The sequence below is a fragment of the Bos indicus x Bos taurus genome, chromosome 26 (assembly GCF_003369695.1).
Source record: "Bos indicus x Bos taurus breed Angus x Brahman F1 hybrid chromosome 26, Bos_hybrid_MaternalHap_v2.0, whole genome shotgun sequence".
Taxonomy (NCBI): Eukaryota; Metazoa; Chordata; class Mammalia; order Artiodactyla; family Bovidae; genus Bos; species Bos indicus x Bos taurus.
In genome coordinates, this window is record NC_040101.1 from 25,690,430 (window position 1) to 25,712,707 (window position 22,278).

The window sequence follows — 22,278 nt, forward strand, 5'->3', positions numbered from 1 at the left end:
GCCCCACTTTCTCTAGCTCATTTCTAATGGCTGCAAATAGCACCTTTCCCCAGAGACTAAGCCATAATGACAGATGGCATATGTGCCTGTCATGATCTATTTTCTTCCATCTTTGCTGACATTTTGGGAAGAATCTGTCTCTTGTGCTCACTCTCTGAAAGAGCTCTTCTTAAGCTGTGACCAGAGTCAAAGGCAAGAAACCACTTCTTTGGTACCTCCATTTATATAAAAGGTATGTTTTTTACAGATAATTGTTTTATCTGATTATTTTTCAATGCATGGAGATAAACTCAATCAGTGACCCTCAGAGAGGCTTCGAGGGACACCAGGACCTAGAAATGTAGACCACAAAAGCTTTGTATGTGAAGAGAATATAAATAAGAAGCAAGTTATGTTATAAAGGTTGGAGTCTAAACCATAAACAAGCATGGCCAAATGGTTTACCTCCAGTAGAGTGGCTCTCTCCAGGGCATCATTGCATTCTCTAAGTCTAAGCATGGCGCAGGACCTGAAAACCTCCAGTCTTCAGTTTTATGAGGCATTTCTGACAGTCCTGATTGGAAATTTCCATTTCTTGTCCCCACCATATAGTCCAAGTAAAACTAGATCAGTTATATTAACAGCAATAACAAAAAGCAATAAAATAAGCAGTGACTTTAGGGATCAAGGTGTAAATAGTGGATTTTAACCAAAAATCTCTTCCTTTCAGCTGGGGATGATGACATGTCGAGGAATTCTGAATTCTTTCTCTAGCAGAATGGCTCTTGGCAAGAGACTGGTCATTAACTTTTACAACTTGAGGCCAGGAATGACAGAGGAGAAGGATCTAGCACGATACAACCAGAGCTTCTCAGATTCAATTACTTTCTGCTAAGGTCCAGTTGTTTCAGGTGTGTTTACTCCAATTATTGGTTCCCTGATGGCTCAGTGGTAAAGAACCCTGCTGTCAAACAGGAGATGTAGGTTTGATCCTTGGGTCAGTAAGATCCCCTGGAGAAACAAATGGTAACCCACTCCAGTATTCTTGCTGGAGAATCCTATGGACAGAGGAGCCTGGAGGGCTACAGTTCATGGGGTTTGTAAGGAGTCAGACATGACTTAATGACTCTGCATGAGCACTCCAACATTCTACTTGATCACTGTTCCAGCACTTCGAGGTAGACGTCATTATTGTCAATTTATAGATAGGGAAACCAGACTCTAAAGATGTCATTTTACCCCTCCAGGTCTGAGATAATTTAAAGCAGTGCTGTCAAGTTTTTTGGTTTTTTTTTTTTTTTTTTTTTTTTGAGATTTTGAGTCTCTGAATAAATTGAACACTGGCACAGACTCTCCTGTTTTGTACACAACATCCCATTGCTTTCTCTTTGAATGAACTGATATTTCATAATGATAATATGGTCTGAAAACACAGAGGCAAAGAGCAATTTAACTCTGCTACTGTGGAGTTAATGGTAAAGAAGCTAAGCTTAAGGACCTGGTGATGCAGGTACTTTGGGAGGTAATTGTTGGGCCACATCTGGTCCCCTTTGGCTGTAACATTGGACTGGGCAAGAGAATTTGGCAGGATCTGGTACGTGTGTCCGGATGAGGCATCCTCACTGCTTATGTTTGCTCTCTGGCCATCTGAACAAAGCCAAATGCTTTGCAAGGCAAGGAGCAGGTTGTGTGAAGCTGGAGCCTGGTAGCTGTCTGTTGAGCAACCTTCCTTCAGTCCAGTGAGGGAAGCAAGGACAGCAGGCCATAGGCTGCTAAACAGGTGGGGCAGCAGGGAAATGGCAAGTGGAGATGAGCCCTTGAATGATGAGCCCACCTGGGAAGTCAGATTCTAAAGCATTCTGTACATTATGAATATGGGGGCCACACTGCATACCCAATCAGGCTCTCTGCTGGCTCTCAACAAGGGCAGTTGGATCAGTTCTGCATTTGCTGAGGAGGTATGTGACAGAAATAATACTGCCCTACAATAAGGAGGATATCGATTCTATCTTCAGCTCTGCACTCATCTGTAGTGTAGCCTTAGAGAAGTCACTTTCCTCTCTGAGTCTCAGTTTATCCCTCTACAGAAGAAGAGAGTTCACCTAAGCACTCCTGAGCACCGGTCTCTTGATAACTGTGGAACTGGCAGTGTGTTTTTCACATCTGTGGAAATCAAAACTAGCCAATGAGGAAGACCATAAGGTGTTTTCCTTTTACAAATGTAGAAATTGTGGTCTAGAATGACTTGCTGATGGTCAGAGCTCTTCTAATTCCTGGCTTACTATTTGTTGCAGGGCACAATCCATCACCACCCTGACTCACGGTGTGATTTGCTTTAGGTAACTCAATCCAGGAACTTGCCCAGAGTTGCAGCTGTTGCCCAGGAGAAAATGAGCGAATTTGGAAACTGTTCTCACTTCTGTAGGCCAAGATGCCTTGTACCATGGTAACAGGGGCTAGGGGAGGCGACTTTTACCCCAGTGACTCTTACTCTCGCTAAGCTATTTTAGTGGTAGACAGACCAGTGATTCTCGAACTTCAGTGCACATGAGGATCCTCAGAGAATCGCTTTATGGTGCTGATTCTGGGGCTCCGGCTCCAGAAGGCTTCTGTAGGCTTACTTCTCTGGTCTAGAACTGCCTTAGAGAAGACAATTCCCATGCACAGAGAACCCTCACCACTAGTGAGAGATCCTGCATAGAACTCACTACAAAGCCAGTCACACTGTCTGCCGTCTGCCTTTCTCTGTCTACCACGGAGCAATCTGCCAGGCCCATGCTGGTGGTGGGTATGGAGGCTATATTCTAAGCATGACTTTGCTCAAATGAACCAATTGACTCATTCTGTTTTACCACTGTATTTCATTTTCATCCTCTTTGATCTGGTGAGGCAATTTCATCAACCAGGACATAAAATTAACATGGGAAGAACTCAAATCTCATGGAAAGCAAAAGCCAATTCATTTAGAAAATTCTCCTTTGACTTAGGATAGCACTATTAGACACCCCACATTATTGGAGAAGTTCAAAACCATTAAAAATCCCTTAAAGATGGAGGCCACTTTATGTTATGAACCACTGAGGTTAGACCCAAAACCACCACTTCTTTAGAGGTACCATAAATGACATTCTCAATATCTGTTAATTTTTTAAAGGTGTGTATAACTCAAGAAAAGTTATAGCAAGAATAATACATAATTTTTAAATGCATTCACAGAACAAAAGAAAACCATCATTGTTTTATCCTACATCTTCAAGTGAGTTCAGAAAGTACAATTCCAGGATAGTCACTTATATCCAAAATATGGGATACTATTGACCAAAACTTCTGGTTTCTTGGGTTTCTTGGATCCATGGAAATTTATCTCATATTTTGAATACTAAAACATTAAAACATCTAACTATAGCCCTTATTCTAGGTTTTGGTTCACTCCTTACTACCTAATATGCAGGAGAGCCACTCATTCCACCTTCCAAATTCCTCACTCAGTGTGGGAAAGAGATTTGTTGCTAGTTTGATGCATCAGTCAGAATAAACAAGGTTTTAATAAGGGATATACGACTTACTTCATTCTGTATAACAGACTCTAGATCCATCCACATATCTACAAATGACCCAATTTCATTCTTTTTATGGCTGAATAATATTCCATCGTATATATGCACCACATCTTCTTTATCCACTCATCTGCCGATGGATATTTAGGTTGCTTCCATGTCCTGGCTGTTATAAACACTGCTGCAGTGAACACGGATGCCTGTGTTCTGTGGTGACCTAGATGGGTGGGCGGGAGGGCCAAGAGGGAGGGGATAGATATGGATATAGACATACATAGCTAATTTATTCTGTTGTACAACATTGTAAAGCAACTATATTCCGATTTTTTTTAAAAATTAAAAGGATATATATCTTATTGGTTTCCTCTCCTCTTTTCATTACTCTTGCTGAAATCTTTCAGACCTGAGGTGGAGTCCCACCTCTACTACTTACTGGGAGCTTGTGTCAGACTCAAAGGCCTTGGGATTATAAGACTTCTGCTCAAAAGTCCTGGCCACAAATATTTGGGATAGGAAACTTGGATCCTGATTCAAATGGGCCATCTAATGAAAGCTCCCCATGGGGTCACAGAAAATGAATAGGTAGACTAAATTGAACTATTGTTCTCAATTCTTCTTACCCTCCCTAGATTGGAATTACATATCCACATCTTTTGTCATGTAATTCAGTAATGCCTTGCACCAGTGTCTATTTCTCTAGCCCCTTAATATTGAACATGGCCGTATGGTTTTCTTTAACTAATGGAAGGTCAGTGACAGTAATAGAGGGGCCATTTTGAGCCAAGGCCTTAGAGGATAGCGTCTGCTGCTGGTCTCACTTGGAATTCTGTGATCTACCATGAAAATAACATCCTGGGTGGCTGCTGGTCTCAGAATGATAAGCAGACTTGAACCAACTAAAAGGTGCATTCAGGAGAGCCTGGTCAACCCCAAGTGAGCTCAGCCAAATCACAGCCAACCTGAAGACTCACAAGCAAAACATCAATATCTGTTCTTATATACTTGTCAGATTCTTTTACCCATGGAGAATTATTGCAGCGATAGTTGAATGATACAATAGATAAAGACAACGGCCCAAAGAGAGAACTCTCAGCCAGGTATATAGCTTTGATGTACAAAAATACATTTATTTTCAACAATTTCAAAACCACTGTCTTTTTTTTTTACAGTAGAAATATTCAAATGGAACAATAAAACCAAGAACAGTATATGTACATATACTGTATATATAGATATGACTCATGCATTTGTATTCCAGTGTTTAGTACAAGTATTGCAATTGTCTGCCCCATTTAACCCTTGAAATGAAAAAGCAGGATCTTTAGAAATAGTCCTAATTCTATGCTGTAGCCAGTCCAGTTTCTCAAGGTCACATTCTCTCAATGTCTCACAGAGAAGGATGTGAACAATATCCCACAAAAATGGACAGGTACAAAATTTAGCCTCTCCTCCCATATATATATATATACAGTATACCTTTTCTTTAAAACAAGTGTGCTCAGGCTGAGTCCAAAGTAAAACAATGCTACAGCATGGCTTCAAGCAACCCTCCTAAAAGGAATTGACCTGTGGAATGTGTGAAGGGCTGGGGTGCGGGAGAACACTGGCTTTGAAAGTTACTCGCCCCAGATGCAAGAACTATCTTAAGAGAACTGAAGGCAGACATCTGACTGTGAGGAAGTTGTGTACATCTGACAAGCAAGTAGCACAGCTTTGCTAAATCAACTTGACGAAGATCATTAAAGGCTAGACCCCTACTTAGCCTGCAGGGTTTGCACGGTCACATGATTCCACAAGTGCCGGCTCCCTTCCCACCTCTAACTTCTCCCAGGCTGAGGCCCTCACTGGACTTAACCTAGTGCCCAAGGGTCTTTTCAGAGAATTCCCTGTAAGCATTATACAATTCCATGGAATCCAACCAGAAAGCAGGATGCCATTTTTTTTTTTTTTTTAAGATCCATTGCCTGGCTTCTTTAGAGAAAACCTCAGACTGTTAACTATCCTCAACCTCACTCTTCTGGAGGGGAAGCCTTGTTTGCCCATCTGCGTTTCAGTTTGAAGTCTCTAGTGGACTTCATCTTGCAACTTCTCCCACATCACGGATGGGACCAAAAACTCACACATTCTATCATGTCACTCTTGTCCTCCCTTTACCAGTTGTTTGTTTCAAAGAAGTACTCCCCCTCCCCACTTTATACACATAAATAGAAACCAGTGATGGCAGGGACACAGAGATGCAAGAGTTAAGTGCGACAGACAACTGGGGAGCATCCAGAACCCAACACATCAAGCAGGCCTGGGGTTGGTCAGCTCCAAAGCTGAGTGCATAAGCCAACAGACGCATCTTTCTTTTTTCAGTTTTCTTTTTTACTAAACATTAAATTATTTCTTAGGAAATAAAAAGCTATTTACATTGTAATTATATACAATAAGCCATCTGCAGCCTCGCAATGGACATGCATGAGGCAGGGTCTCTTCTGACAGGTGTGTACTTTCTACAGCCACCCTCACTCCCCACCAACCTACCTTCTGCAGATCTAGCTGGGAAATGGTTTCTGTTTTAGGTGGGTGTGCTGGGAGGGAGGAGCTGGGTACTGGTGGTTTGGTGTGGTACAGGGCAGGGAGAGGATGGGAGGTTAGTGGAAAACCAACCCAACTTAAAAAATAAAAAGACAGATCACAGGGGAAACAGGATTTCTTGCACTATAAATGGCAGAATGAAGTAAGAAAGCCATGGGAAGACGCATCCTTTGCCCTTAGCACAAAAACAGCCATTTATTCTTCGTGGCTCATAATCAGCTAAGTATGCTTTGCCTCCCAAAGCTAAGCATCTGCCTGCTATTCATGGGGCCCTTGGTAAACAATAGGTAAAAAAGACACTTTCATTTTTCCATAATAAGAGTAATAGGAATCATCAAAAATAAAAAGTCAGAAAGGCGATTGCCCACGCGGCTTGTTGGTGTTAAACACTAGTGCAGTTGGGGATCTCCTTTGTGCTTTCGCTGTTTGCAATGGTGGCAATGCCTCCTGCAGGGGAGAGAAGACACAGGAAGGTGAGATGTGCATGTCACAGGAGGATGGATCTTTGCTTTATTTACTGCTAAATACCAAGCCACCTTGTTGTGTGTTTATCAAACAGGGCAGCTGGGTGGTCTATCCTATCAATTCACTGCCTTATCAAATCTGTGTTTAATGTTTGCCCTCTCCCACGCCAGCACACAAGGAAGCATCAATACCTTGCCATCTTATACTCTTGTAATCGCAATAGTACTAGCCAATAGGAATCGAACACTTATTATGTGGCAGGCACTGTGCTAATGACATACGCCACTTTATGATCACAACAATCTTACAAGGCAGGTAATGTTATTCCCATTTCACAGATGAGGAATATGAGGCACAGAGAGACCACAGAACTAGCAGACTGACAGAGCAAGAAAATGAATCCAGGGCTCTCTGATGGCAGAATCCCTATTTGTGTGATTATTAGGATGCATAATGTTTTTGCCTTAAAGGAAAAAAAAAAAAGTCCAATAGTAATGGATAGTTGGTCTCAGCCCTCTCCCACTCAGACTCCAGCACTTTGGATCTTGATCGACTTTTAAGAGAAAAAGTTCTGCCAATTTCATGTGGTCAGAGGAGGCAGACACTTTAAAACCCGGTTATGTCAGGTTTTATGTCACTGAGGCAACTGCTGGTTTTCCCCACCCTCCAGACTAGCTCTACCTGAAGGACAGGCCACGTGGGCTGGCTGACTCAGTGTCTGGAAGACAGAGGGATCAGGAGCTTGGGGATTCCAGCACACGTACCTATGACCCGGCTGTCCAGCTCTTTGTCCAGCAGCTCCTCGGGCTCGGTGAAGTCACTGAGTGTGATTTTGGGGGCGTTTTCACTTTGGCTCACTGACCCAATCATCTCCTGCTCCTTGTCATGTTGGACTTGAGCATAGATGTTAATCCAGGGTATTTTCCTACATGGGACAGGAGCAAAATCAGATTATAATCACAGAGCGTGCCACACTGAGGCAACTGGAAATCCTGGGTGATGATGCGGAGGAGGAAGCTATAGGATCAAATACTGTCTTCACGAGGTCAAAGAACATAAGGAGGGACCCAGATGCCCAGGGGAGTTGTAAACCACAGAACTCCCCAAGGAATTCACCTTTTTCTGGGGCAAAACCAGCAAGTGTAAAGAGAAGGGCAATACTATTGACCAGCTGTGCATTCAGTTCAGTTCAGTCGCTCAGTGGTGTCTGACTCTTTGTGACCCCATGAATCGCAGCACGCCAGTAAAACCCTTAAAATATTTACCAGTTATTACACTTATAAAGGAGCTGAACTTTGAGACTATGAGGTGGCATCACAGTGAAAAGACAGCTTTTTCTAAGTTTACATCAGTTTAATTAACTCACATTGGTTTCCTTTATAAATAGGAGAGGAGATAAAAGACTTATAGCCACTGCTACTATTTTCAGAACACCATCCATGGACCAAGTATCATAAATACTTCCATAGTCAGTTTCCTCATCTGTTCAATAGGAATAACAATAGCTTTCTCTTAGGATTGTGGAGAGGATTAAGGCAAGGATTGCTGTTCTCTGTTCAGTCACTAAGTCATGTCAAACTCTTTGCAACCCTATGGACTGCAGTACGCCAGGGTTCCCTGTCCTTCACTATCTCCCAGAGCTCACTCAAAGTCATGTCCATTGAGTCAGTGATGCTATCTAAGGTAAGGGTTAAGAGAAGTAACTTCCTTCAAAGACACCAAAGTAGTGGGTTTGTAAACAAGGCAGACAGACTCGAGGTTGAAGAAGCAGGCAGATTAAGACTGAAATCTTATAGGAGTACTTATCTCCTGACTCATCTCTGTTATTTCCTGACCCACTGTGCACCAGCTTCTGTAGCCTCCTTTGATTTCTTTTAATCCCACACTCCTTAAACTTCAATGTGCTTATGCCTCACCAGGTTCCTATTAAAATGCATTTGTTGTTCTAGAGGTCTGAACAGGATGGGTTGAAATTCTACATTTCTACCTAGTTCCCAGCTGGTGCTGATCCCGCTAGTCTGAAACCCAATCTTTGAGTTTCAAGATTCTAATACATCAGGCTCGTCCCCACCTTGGGGACCTTGAATAAACTGTTCCCTCTGTAACACACCTTCTATTCTTTTTGTGATAGTGTCTTTCTTGCCCTTCAGAATTTGGCTTATAGGCCACTCTGAGAGGCTTCTCCTGACCACCCAAACTCGCCCACCATAAATGTGTAATAACAGGATGGTGTCTGTGAAAGAAATGAATAGGGTGTTGGTTTAGGGTGATGGAATAGGCCATGTATGTGGACTTGTTTTCTGTCTTTCTCTCCCACTAAAGCCCCATCTCTGCAAGGTCAACATTTTCCATTTTCAATGCTATACACTTAACATAGTGCTTGGTATGTGGTTTATATTCAGTAAGTATTTGTTGAATAAACAGATAAATGACCTCAAAGCTAATGCTCTATTTTCATTTATTATGCCCTCAAACAAAAAGACCACACTTCTATCTTAGAATTTTACAGGTAGAAGAGTCCTGTCTTACCTCATTAAATGGTGGGGAAATTGGTCTGAAGTTCAGACATTTCATGAAGTTAATTACTGGCATAGATGTTATTAAAACTCAAGACATATGACACCCATCCCAATACAGAACATTCTGTGAAAGTGTGAAGCAGAATCACTCTGCTGCCCTAGTGCCAACCAGCTGTATTTTTAAGCATCTACATTCCCTTCCCTGCTTCAACCCCACAACCAGGTAGAATGTGGGCATTTAATGAGGTCTCCCGTAGCTAATTTGGAAAGCCCTCAAAACATGTTTGAAACACGGACAGTTTCTACCTTCCATTGACATCCAATTTTCATGTTTTTAATGGCTGCTTTCCATACATTAAGGGAGGTGTCCCTTGACTCCTACTGGTCTAATCTAGCTTAATATAATTTACAAGAACCTTAAATGAATAGATTATGTGTGAGGCAGCAGGCCACAGGCTCTCTAAATGTGAGTAATTAAAATTTCATGCTAGCCCTTACTTTCTTCTTATCTAAATAGAAAGGCAGCCTAATGATTTAGATTTCTTCTAATCATAAAGTACATATTACTCATGAATGTTGGGATCAACTGTAATATTTATTAGGTGCTGGGGCAGTCAAACCACTCCTGATCACACAAGTCTGGGTACTTCAGAGCTTCAGCCAGAGATCACTGTCTCCCCCTTCCTGCTTTTTTAATGATTGATACCTGTAAGAATTTGGATATACTTGCCCTTATAAAGATTGTTCACCTTATTTGCATCTCTGAAAACACACTTTTTTCAATATTTTTAATAGATGGTTGGAAGAGAATGAATTTTATGTCACAATTTGGCAGCATTTAAATTTTTTTTTTCAAATTGCTCTTCATTTTTTAACACATCTACCTGTAAGACTTTTGAGACTATGCTGCTGCTGCTGCTAAGTTGCTTCAGTCGTGTCCGACTCTGTGCGACCCCATAGACGGCAGCCCACCAGGCTCCCCCATCCCTGGGATTCTCCAGGCAAGAACACTGGAGTGAGTTGCCATTTCCTTCTCCAGTGCATGAAAGTGAAAAGTGAAAGTGAAGTCGCTCAGTCGTGTCCAACTCTTAGCGACCCCATGGACTGCAGCCCACCAGGCTCCTCCGTCCATGGGATTCTCCAGGCAAGAGTACTGGAGTGGGACTATAAGTCAAGACTAAACCCCACTTTGCAGAAAAGAAAGGTGAGAAATGAAGTTTAGAGGCACGCCCTGAGCTATACATTCATATAAGTTTTAATAAGAGGATCTTAATAAGACGAGTAAGATGGATCAATCCAAATCATCTATATTAATTTCAGCTTTTATTTGTTTGTTCCAACTATTATTAAACGTTAGAAGTTTGTCAGAAGAATTTAGAAGAAGCAGAGTAGGCGTCACACTATCATGAAAGCCTTACTGGAAAAAAAAAGACTAGAAAATACAACAACTCAAAAGTTTTCTTGGACAATAAGAAAAAAACAAATCTACAGTCTAGAAAGAAGGTGTTATTAGGCAGAATTTTCAGAAAATAAAAGCCATCACAAAATGATTTTTTATTATATTGCCTAAGATACCACAAAATAGCAGTCACTATCGAAGAATAAGATCAAATATAGTCCCTTAACAGAGGAAGGAGGAAAGAGTTACTTTGATCTCCAAGATTCCTTTAAACAATTCGATTCCCCTTCTATTAAGTGACCACTTGGGATGCTGAGATTGTAGACAATGCCTGGCACAGAGCAGGCACTCAATAAATGTTTGCTGAATGAATTATTGGCTTAATGAATTAATGTTGGAGATGGCAGAGAGAAAGTTTGGGGTCTGAAAACAGAGCCTGGTGAGTGATCTAGAAACAGAAAGAGAATGACACTTCCCCTAGCCTATGCTGTCCAAGTGTTTGCTAGTCAGCTATAGCTATTTAACATTAAATTAATAAAAGTTAAATAAAACTGAAAATTCAGTTTTTTCACCATACCGGTGGCTACTGTATTGGGCAGTAGAGATCATGAAGAATTTTCATCATTGCAGAATGTTCTATTGGACAGAAATGAAAGAAGCAAAGGAGACTCTGGGAACCATGGATAAGAACCTGACCTTTACTTGCCGGCAGGCCAGGTACCCTCCATATAGCCATCATTGGAGTTCCAGGTAGGTAGTGAGAGGGAAAGGAGAACAAAGATATAAAGGGAGATCCAACAGGACCTCAGCCAACAGGCTTGGGCACTGGAAGAAAAGCTTCCAGAAAAAGTGACTAGAAAAGAAAAGTTAACTGATTCAAATTGTTTATCCATTTTAACTAGTATTTGTTTTCTGTATCCTAATTCAGTGTCAGGGACATAGAAAGGGCTGAATGGTATTTAAGAAAGGGTTGGCTGGTATTTAATTATTCTACAGAGGTAGAATAATTCAGAAATGCCATTACCTGGCATAGATTCAAGTATTAAAGTCTACACATTAAGAGATAGCTACATGAATAAGATGACTGTCTGGTGGCTCAGATGGTAAAGTGTCTGCTTATAATGCAGGAGACCCGGGTTCAATCCATGGGTTGGGAAGATCCTCTGGAAAAGGAAATGGCACCCCACTCCAGTACTCTTGCCTGGAAAATCCCATGGATGGAGGAGCCTGGTGGGCTACAGTCCATGGGGTCACAAAGAGTTGGACGTGACTGAGCGACTTCACTTCACTCACAAGAGAAGAAAAAGTTTTTTTAAGTCACAGGATACCTCTGGCCTTGATTTAGAGACACCTGACACAAACACCTCTTTGCAGGACTTCTACTGGCCCCTGTTCTAGCAAATGTGGAGTTCTAGGAACCAGAAGGTGATAAATTTGGTTTAGCTGATCTTCAAGCCTCCGCAACCACCAGGCATCCCCAAAACCAAATCCTTGAATGAATGAAAATGTGCTTTGTATGTAACTGAAGTATCTCCATAAATGGGTATCGCTCTGACCAGGCCATTTCTATTAATATACTGAATCTTTGCTAATTGGATATGAAGGATTTTCCCTTCTTCAAAGGGAACACAGTGGTGGGTTGACACATCATGATCCAAAAAGACAGGGACTCAAGCATTAGTCTACATACTGAGAAGGACGGTAAACCCCACTTTGCCCTTCTAGTGGAGAGTGTTGAAGGATCCCTCTGTCTGGCCAGTGCTTAGATGTACACTGAGTAAAACTTTTTTTTTTTTTTTTAACCTGAGAAATCCACTAGCAGGGAGCTGACAGGGGCTGGAGGAAGGGAAGGTACAGTGAAGCATGTTTACCACTGATCTCTTCCAAAATCTAAATTTAGAAAAATTCCAAAGCTATACTTTCAAAATTCATCTGACAGTAAATGATAATACTTTTACTTTACACAGACTTCCTGTGAAGCATCTTTCTATGCCACTGATACATATGAGCCTACTATGTGCCAGTTTGTGACACAGGAGGCACCTTCCAGAGGCATGCTGTTATTCAAAATAGCTTAGCTTTCATGATTTTTTTTTATTATGTACTGGATATAGATATTTTTGCCTTGAAAACATGTAGCAAACCTATAAAGTATTATTGCTTTTCCATGTTACACATGAGGAAATGAAGGCTTAGAGGCAGATTCAACTGCCTAAGTCTGTAAGCGCTAAATGTTAAAACAGTCTGTCTGACTTTTGAGTTCACATTCTTAACCAGTATATGCTTTGTAGATGCATTACATTATGTAAATAATGGTACAGAATTATTGATTTCAATTTCATGTTTTTAATGAGTATCCTATTATATCACCCCTCCTCTGGTCTTCAAAAATAAAATTTGAATACATGTGGGGTTTGGTTTTTCTGATCTATTTACCTTTAGAAACAGGAAAAATAGGGAGGAGGATTTTAAAATGTATACTTCTGCATGCAAATTTATATGGCAGAAAGTGAAGAGGAACTCAAAAGCCTCTTGATGAAAGTGAAAGAGGGGAGTGAAAAAGTTGGCTTAAAGCTCAACATTCAGAAAATGAAGATTACGGCATCCGGTCCCACCACTTCATGGGAAATAGATGGGGCAACAGTGGAAACAGTGTCAGACTTTATTTTTCTGGGCTCCAAAATCACTGCAGATGGTGACTGCAGCCATGAAATTAAAAGACGCTTACTCCTTGGAAGGAAAGTTATGACCAACCTAGATAGCATATTCAAAAGCAGAGACATTACTTTGCCAACAAAGGTCCGTCTAGTCAAGGCTATGGTTTTTCCTGTGGTCATGTATGGATGTGAGAGTTGGACTGTGAAGAAGGCTGAGCACCAAAGAATTGATGCTTTTGAACTGTGGTGTTGGAGAAGACTCTTGAGAGTCCCTTGGACTGCAAGGAGATCCAACCAGTCCATTCTGAAGGAGATCAGCCCTGGGATTTCTTTGGAAGGAATAATGCTAAAGCTGAAACTCCAATACTTTGGCCACCTCATGCAAAGAGTTGACTCATTGGAAAAGACTCTGATGCTGGGAGGGATTGGGGGCAGGAGGAGAAGGGGATGACAGAGGATGAGATGGCTGGATGGCATCACTGACTCGATGGACGTGAGTGTGAGTGAACTCTGGGAGTTGGTGATGGCCAGGGAGGCCTGGCGTACTGCGATTCATGGGGTCACAAAGAGTTGGACACGACTGAGCGACTGATCTGATCTGACTGGATAATAACCACTATACAAGTATGTATGTGTATGTGTGTAACCAGATTTCAGCTACATTTTCTCTATTTAACATGTGAAGTGGGGTAGTGGTAAAGAATCCGCCTGCCAATGCAGGAGATGCAAGAAACATGGGTTCAATTCCTGGGCCAGGAAGATGCCCTGGAGTATGGACAGAGGTTCATGACATTGTACAGAAGACAGGGAGCAAGACCATCCCCAAGAAAAACAAATGCAAAAAAGCAAAATGGATGTCTGAGGAGGCCTTATAAATAGCTGTGAAAAGAAGAGAAGTGAAAAGCAAAGGAGAAAAGGAAAGATATACACATTGAATGCAGAGTTCCAAAGAATAGCAAGGAGAGATAAGAAAGCCTTCCTCAGTGATCAGTGCAAAGAAACAGAAGAAAACAACAGAATGGGAAAGACTAGAGATCTCTTCAAGAAAATTAGAGATACCAAGGGAACATTTCATGCAAAGATGGGCTAGATAAAGAACAGAAATGGTATGGACCTAACAGAAGCAGAAGATATTAAGAAGAAGTGGCGAGAATACACAGAAGAACTGTACAAAAAAGATCTTCACGACCCAGATAATCACCATGGTGATCACTGACCTAGAGCCAGACATCCTGGAATGTGAAGGCAAGTGGGCCTTAGAAAGCATCACTATGAACAAAGCTAGTGGAGATGATGTAATTCCAGTAGAGCTATTTCAAATCCTAAAAGATGATGCTTTACAGTGCTGCACTCAAGATGCCAGCAAATTTGGAAAACTCAGCAGTGGCCACAGGACTGGAAAAGGTCAATTTTTATTCCAATCCCTAAGAAAGACAATGCCAAAGAATGTTCAAACTACCCCACAATTGCACTCATCTCACACGCTAGTAAAGTCATGCTCAAAATTCTCCATGCCACGCTTCAACAATACATGAACTGTGAACTTCCAGATGTTCAAGCTGGATTTAGAAAAGGCAGAGGAACAAGAAATCAAATTGCCAACATCTGTTGGATAATCGAAAAAGCAAGAGAGTTCCAGAAAAATATCTATATCTGCTTTATTGACTATATCAAAGCCTTGACTGTGTGGATCACAATAAACTGTGGAAAATTCTGAAAGAGATGGGGATACCAGACCACCTGACCTGCCTCTTGAGAAATCTGTATGCAGATCAGGAAGCAACAGTTACAACTGGACATGGAACAACAGACTGGTTCCAAATAGGAAAAGGAGTACATCAAGGCTGTATATTGTCACCCTGCTTATTTAACTTATATGCAAAGTACATCATGAGAAACGCTGGGCTGGAGGAAGCACAAGCTGGAATCAAGATTGCCAGGAGAAATATCAATAACCTCAGATATGCAGATGACACAACCCTTATGGCAGAAAGTGAAGAAGAACTAAAGAGCCTCTTGATGAAAGTGAAAGTGGAGAGTGAAAAAGTTGGCTTAAAGCTCAACATTCAGAAAACTAAGATCATGGCATCCAGTCCCATCACTTCATGGCAAATAGATGGGGAAACAGTGGAAACAGTGGGTGACTTTATTTTTGGGGACTCCAAAATCACTGCAGATGGTGACTGAAGCCATGAAATTAAAAGATGTTTGCTCCTTGGAAGAAAAATTATGACAAACCTAGACAGCATATTAAAAGGCAGAGATATTACTTTACCAACAAAAGTCCATCTAGTCAAGGCTGTAGTTCGTCCAGTGGTCATGTATGGATGTGAGAGTTGGACTATAAAGAAAGCTGAGTGCTGAAGAATTGATGCTTTTGAACTGTGGTGTTTAAAGACTCTTGAGAGTCCCTTGGACTGCAAGGAGATCCAATCAGTCCATCCTAAAGGAAATCATTCCTGAATATTCATTGGAAGGACTAATGTTGAAGCTGAAATTCCAATACGTTGGCCACCTGATGCAAAGAGCTGACTCATTTGAAAAGACCCTGATGCTGGGAAAGATTGAGGGTGGGAGGAGAAGGACACGACAGAGGATGAGATGGTTGGATGGCATCACCGACTCAATGGACATGAGTTTGAGTGAGCTCTGGGAGTTGGTGATGGACAGGGAGGCCTGTCCTGCTGCAGTCCATGGGGTCGCAAAGAGTTGGACACGACTGAGCAACTGAACTGAACTGAACTGAGAAAATACAACCCACTCCAATATTCTTGCCTGGAAAATTCCATGGATAGAGGAGCCTGGCAGGTTACAGTCCTTGGGGTAGAAAAGAGTCCGATACCTCTGAGCACACACACACGCATTTCTCTACTTAGTCACCTTAAATGAGTGGTAAGCTGTAGAAAAAGATCTCCTAAATATTTGAGACCCTACTGTAGAAACTTAAATGAGGTCTGCTGCTGCTGCTGCTGCTGCTAAGTCACTTCAGTTGTGTCTGATTCTGTGCGACCCCATAGACGGCAGTCCACCAGGCTCCGCCGTCCCTGGGATTCTCCAGGCAAGAATGCTGGAGTGGGTTGCTATTTCCTTCTCCAATGCATGAAAGTGAAAAGTGAAAGTGAAGTCGTTCAGTTGTCTCCAACTCTTTGTGACCCCATGGACTGCAGCCTACCAGGCTCCTCCATCCATGGGATTTTCCAGGCAAGAGTACTGGAGTGGGTTGCCATTGCCTTCTCTGAAATGACGTCTGAAACTTTCTTCAAGAAAATAAACTGGCTTCATAGGCTGCCCCTCATTTTCCTAGTGTTGTGTTAGTCACTCAGTCATGTCCAACTCTTTGTGATCCCATGGACGATGACTGCAAGGCTCCTCTGTCCATGGAATTCTCCAGGCAGAAGTACTGAAGTGGGTTGCCATTCCCTTCTCCAAGGGATCTTTCTGACCCAGGGATCAAATCCAGGTCTCCCCCATTGCAGGCAGATTCTTTACCATCTAAGCCACTTCATTTTCCCAATTCAACATAATTATAAACTGGAGAGATTCATATTAAGTCCATTTACTCTCTGACCCTAAAACATTTCCTGTTCTTTCCCAATGCCAAATACAGCTTCAGGGAAAGTTAATATCACATATGTGGGATGAGTTTAGCAATGTAAGTTACAGGAAGAATCAGCCCCCAGGAACCTAGCCCCATGCATAAAACTGAGTGATGGCAGCACATACCTTTTAAACTTGTAGATCAAAAACACAGCCAGGCCGACAAACACTACTGACAAGAGCATAAGCATGGCTGAGCTGCTGTGCCCAGCACCAGAGTCCACCAGCGGAGCTAGGAGGAAAGAACAGACTTGCTCATTCGGAAGCTATTAGCTGGGGGAGTATCCATTGGAGAATGAGGCCAGAGGGTCTCCAACCTTATATACAGCCTCCAATTGCCTTGCATGCTATCTTGGCAGAGGAAGCTTGGCTTCAATGATGATGGTACCCTGATCACAGCTTCTTAGGGAAAGTAAACTCCTCGCTCTGCCTGGGGAAACCTGCTGTTCCTGCTGTAAATTGTACTCAGCTAAGGGGAGCAGGAATAGGGTATGAATGCTGCTTTTCTTAGACACCTGAGTGCTTGTCAACATGATTATAGGTGATCGAGTGTTTCTGTTTCTTCCTCTAGTCGATTCTGGTAAAACATGGCTGGATGGGCACATGTGGAACCTCCGCATCTGAAAAGCTTTCATTAATTAGAAACAGTTAGCAAATAGGCTTTTCCAGAGAGCCAAAGGTGGGTGTTCAATGGGACATGCCTTTTTAGAATTTCTTTCATAAATCAACCACCCAGAGCTAGTCCCTCTTTTCACTTTAGATTTAAACATAATAGATTTAAACATTATAAATTGAAGGGAGTTTTAAAGTTATTTGATCTGGTCTCCCAATCAAGATTCATTGAATCAGATAACTGTAGAAATTAAGGGAGATTGAGAACTACGTTATAGATAAGAAACTGTTATACATAAGAAACATAATAAAGTCAAGGCCCAAAGAAATTGTAGGTTTTCCTGAAGATCATCCAGGAATTCAGTAGCAAAGCCACTTCTAAAGATGTCTTCTTGCCATCCTAACAGGAGGGCTCAAGAAAGATGTAATTAATCTTTCTTTGCCATCACTACACAAAGCCATTTATGAGCATTTATTGGAAAGCGTTTGGTAACCATCTCCTCTGTTTTATCTCCAGGATATCAGATCACCATACCCATCTCCCCACCCCATATGCCTTCAGGCACTTACCTAAGGTCAGCTGTGTGACATACACAATGACTTGAACCCCTGGCTTCAGCTCAAACTGGACCAAGTTTTGGTTTAGAGCATTAAACAGAGTCTCCACAATCTGGAGGAAAAAAGAGAGAGAGAGAAGCTGCATGGGAAGTAATGTCATGTGATGGTGCCCCCTCATGGAGAAAGAAACCAGGGTCAACAGGCAAAAAAAATAACCTATTCAGTGAGAGGACAGGATATTGGAACATTTTTATCCATTTGGTTCTCCCAGCCCCTAGAGCCCTGTGAAGCCAAGGACAAGTTGGTATTATTTGCTATTATTGGAGAATGAGACAGAGGTGTGTCCACAGTCACCTAGGGAATTTGAGTTGACAACGGACATAGATGTTTCATTCAACTCCCAGTTCAGTGTCTTTTCATCCAAGCCTGTATGACTTTCCATAGAGAGACATGTTATGGATCCCAATGAAAGAAAGTCAACCACCATTAGTTCTTTAATGCGAATAAGCAACACACACAGGATAGAGGCCCCTGCCAGGATTAAAGCAGGCATGTACACCACAGCCCACTCCTCTGCTGTTTCTCTGTTAGAGACAATGGGAGGCAAACATCAAAGCAGAAGCTGCCTCCTTTTTATGGGATAATTTTTCCTCTTTACTTTTCCCCAGCAAGTCTCAGAACACATAACATCGATTTAATCACTGTGTAATTCCCACATGAAAGCTGAGGCAGACTGAGGCTGTTGTCCCTAACTCTTATCTCGCTGTACGTGCCTTAATATCACAGCTGCTATTCATCACCGTAATTACCTATTTATCTAAATGGATGGATATTGTAGCTTCCAAATATAGTTCACACATGCCACTTGCTATTTCAGAATAAAGAGGTCTTGTAAAAGTGATGTATGCATTGAGAAGCTGAATTTATATCTGGCCGATTTCAATATGCAGCCCTGTAATGCAAGGATCCACTTCATTTCCAGAGAAACTGACCATGATGGCATCTGTGCAGCCCTTGGTGGACTGTGCCCAACGTGGGATGGGGTGGCAGCTAGGTGAGTGGCAGAGGGACTTGGAAGACATCTGTACATTGATTAATTCAAAAGGGAATTTGATTCCTGCTGGCTTTTAGCAGCTCCTTTCTCACTTATTTCTAACTCATCACAGGAAGGCATGGGAAGGTAAAGCAAAGCCCAGTCAAGTAAGACCCCAGCAAGAGCAGGGAGTGAGAGAGCGAGACATGGGACCACTGCTGCCTTCATTCTAGGCAGGTATGCAGATCATAAGAGCTATATGCCATTTGGTAAAGGCAGTAAATCATGATCCCTTTGGGGAATGCTGCTTCCTTAGTCAAAGCAAGATGAGGGAATCCATCTCTCTCCAAAGACACACGTTTAAAAGCAGTTCATTTTCTTCCTAGAAGCAGAACTTCTGTTGACCAGCCTCTTTCAAGACAGGAAGCACATTTTTGAGAAATAGACAGGGAAACTCAAATCCTTCTCTTCATCCCCCACAACCCTCCCCTCCCCCCACTCCATCCCTTTTTGCCAGGACAACTCATTAGCTGGGAGACATGAGCAAGTTGCAAGAATGGCAACTCTTGGAATGAATGATTTCAGGAGCGCTTTTCTTTCTTGTGTGGCTAAATGTGCCAGTGTTTGTGCATTTGTGTTTATTCTGGGTAAAGCTGATTGCTTCCAAAGCCCTGGTGCCAGACAATGAGTGACAGGTTGATGGACAAATAGGAAAGGGTTCAGTCTACCTTTTGGGCTAGAAATGCTTTGTGTTCCCTTAGAGGGTGGTGCAGAAGAGTGTCCTAGCCAAGGTTTCTTTCACTTACTTGTTCCAGGTCCCCTTCATTGCCTTTCCTCCTCTCTGTCAAGTTCTTGGGGGGAAGGATGAACAGCTCTGCAGAAGTGGGGAGGCCAGGGAACACAGCAACGAGGATCTGGTCTTCCGGGACACTGGTTACCTGCAAAGACATTTTGACTGAAGAGTGGGGTCCTGGAGGATCCAGCCTTCCCCAAGTCAATAACACGGATATTGACTATGCATATTTAATACAGCATTTAAGGCACAGTTTCCAATATACATTCAGGCTTTCCTTTTGCTTTCCCTAGAACTGCTAAGCAGAGAATTAGTTTCTCTACCTCCTCTGCTCTTACATACACCTTTCATGAAACTGAAATACTACTATGAATGATCTGCAAAGTATTGTTTGCTGGCAACATTGGCAAAAGCTCCTCCCACATTTTCCATTTTTTCTACACTAAGAAGACTAAAGCTTCTGGCTAAAACATGAACAGACTGGCTGCAAATGAAGAATAAGAAGTTATAAACAAACACGGGAAAATGCAAATTAAAAAAAGCAAAGCAGTTCTTGTTTTCACTTACTAAAGCAGGATTTTTTATTAAGTTAAAATAGCTAATATTGGTGCAGCTTCAATTAAGAGGTTTCCTCAACTGTTGCTGGCAGCACTAAAAATTGATACATGTTGCCAATTTATTTTTCAAAAGGCTTACTGTAAAGTCATAAACATATTCAGACCCTTCATTCAGAAACTGTAACTTGGAGTGTTTGTCCTAAAGAAATAATCCAAAATATAGGAAAAGCCATTTGGAGAAAGAAACACTCATAACATTACTTATAATATCAAATAAATGGGAAAATATTAAATATTTTAAAAAGTTAAGTAAATAATGTTTATGCTACCATAAAGATGATAATTAGCACAGTGAGACAACATGGAAAAATGCTTAATGAGAGCTGTATTCTGATCTAGTTCTTTACATTTCCTTGGCTACAATTCTATAAAAATAAAAATGTATACACATGACAAATAAAACAAGACACTAAAAGTTGAGTTAAGATGCTGAAATTTTAAATGAATTTTTCTATTCCTGAGGGTTTAGTAAAAGGATTATACTGCTTTTCGATAAAAACTAAATGTAAGCTTCCATTTGAGGGTAAAATCCTCAGGAAAATAAAACTCTGAATTCTTCTCTGTAAAGGGTAGTCCTACTCTTTCCTATGTGTGTCCTGAAAGTCTTTTATCCAGAACTAATCTTTTGTCAATTCAGATATGATATCAGTTCCATTCAGTTCAGTCACTCAGTTGTGTCCGACTCTTTGCCACCCCATGAATCGCAGCACGCCAGGCCTCCCTGTCCATCACCAACTCCCGGAGTTCACTTAGACTCACGTCCATCAAGTCAGTGATGCCATGCAGCCATCTCATCCTCTGTTGTCCCCTTCTCCTCCTGCCCCCAATCCCTCCCAGTATCAGAGTCTTTTCCAATGAGTCAACTCTTTGCATGAGGTGGCCAAAGTACTGGAGTTTCAGCTTTAGCATCATTCCTTCCAAAGAAATCCCAGGGCTGATCTCCTTCAGAATGGACTGGCTGGATCTCCTTGCAGTCCAAGGGACTCTCAAGGGTCTTCTCCAACACCACGGTTCAAAAGCATCAATTCTCTGGCGCTCAGCCTTCTTCACAGTCCAACTCTCACATACAGTTTTTGACTTGGCAGAAATACCCATCTCCTAGAAGTCTCCCCTGACTATCTCACCTTCATTGACCTGTTCCATGTCAGCCTCTTGCTCCTAGCACTTCAGATTTCCACGAAAGGAATTTAGATCATGCCCACAGTAAGGTATGCCTATCTGCCACAGTCTTTTCTCTAATAGGTTCTTATTGTATGTCTGCCCATATTCGGAGGAGAGGGGATGGTCTCTATGGCTACCTCACTGTTCCAAATGATGCCTGACAGTGAGGAAAGAATAAATAAACACTGGACTGAATATAAGTGGAGGGGCTGTCTCCCATTAGCTCAGCTCCGATTTGTATTTGGAACTAGGGACTGGTGTTATTTCTCAGGGATGTGATGAAGAAAAGAGAGTGCCATCCTGCAGAGAACTAGTAAGTGGCAGTCAGAAGTCTGGAAAGCCCCCCCAAAGTGGGGAGGCATCTCCAGAGAGCTCGACAAGGTTTTGCCAGATGCCTCAGTTCCCTGCTGGGAGGCAAGATGGATTTATTCTAACTAGGCAGGGAAAGTAATTTTCAGAGAACAGACTGAGGTCAGATAATCACCCAATGGAGAAAATGGGATAAGCCCAGGAGTGTCCTGGCAGGTGTGACCCCGTGTCCCAGGGAAGAATGGTCGCAGGGTGCATCACTCAGTTAGGGAATGTGGAAGGAACTAACTCCAATCATACAAATCCAGCACAATCCTAGATGTCTCATAGTCAAAGGCATACAAGATCAATTTCATTTTCATCCCTCTCTTTGAACAAGTTTTTGTAAACAGATATGAAGTATAGTTCTTATAGACAGCTCCTCACGGGAATGCTCTTATAT

The 22,278-nt window shown here is 42.0% G+C and overlaps 1 protein-coding gene across 3 annotated transcripts in view; it reads right to left on the reverse strand.

Moving 5' to 3' along the window:
- Positions 1 to 4,636: 4,636 nt before the first annotated feature.
- SORCS3 (sortilin related VPS10 domain containing receptor 3) overlaps positions 4,637 to 22,278 on the reverse strand; it is a 633,894-nt gene continuing 616,252 nt past the window's right edge. For all 3 annotated transcript variants that reach the window (XM_027529080.1, XM_027529079.1, XM_027529078.1), the window contains 5 exons: positions 19,763 to 19,894; positions 17,936 to 18,035; positions 16,880 to 16,985; positions 7,346 to 7,506; positions 4,637 to 6,563 (listed from right to left, as the gene is read on the reverse strand). In XM_027529080.1, the coding sequence (XP_027384881.1) occupies positions 6,499 to 6,563; positions 7,346 to 7,506; positions 16,880 to 16,985; positions 17,936 to 18,035; positions 19,763 to 19,894 (564 nt within the window). In that variant the 3' untranslated portion in view covers positions 4,637 to 6,498. The remainder of the gene's footprint in view (positions 6,564 to 7,345; positions 7,507 to 16,879; positions 16,986 to 17,935; positions 18,036 to 19,762; positions 19,895 to 22,278) is intronic.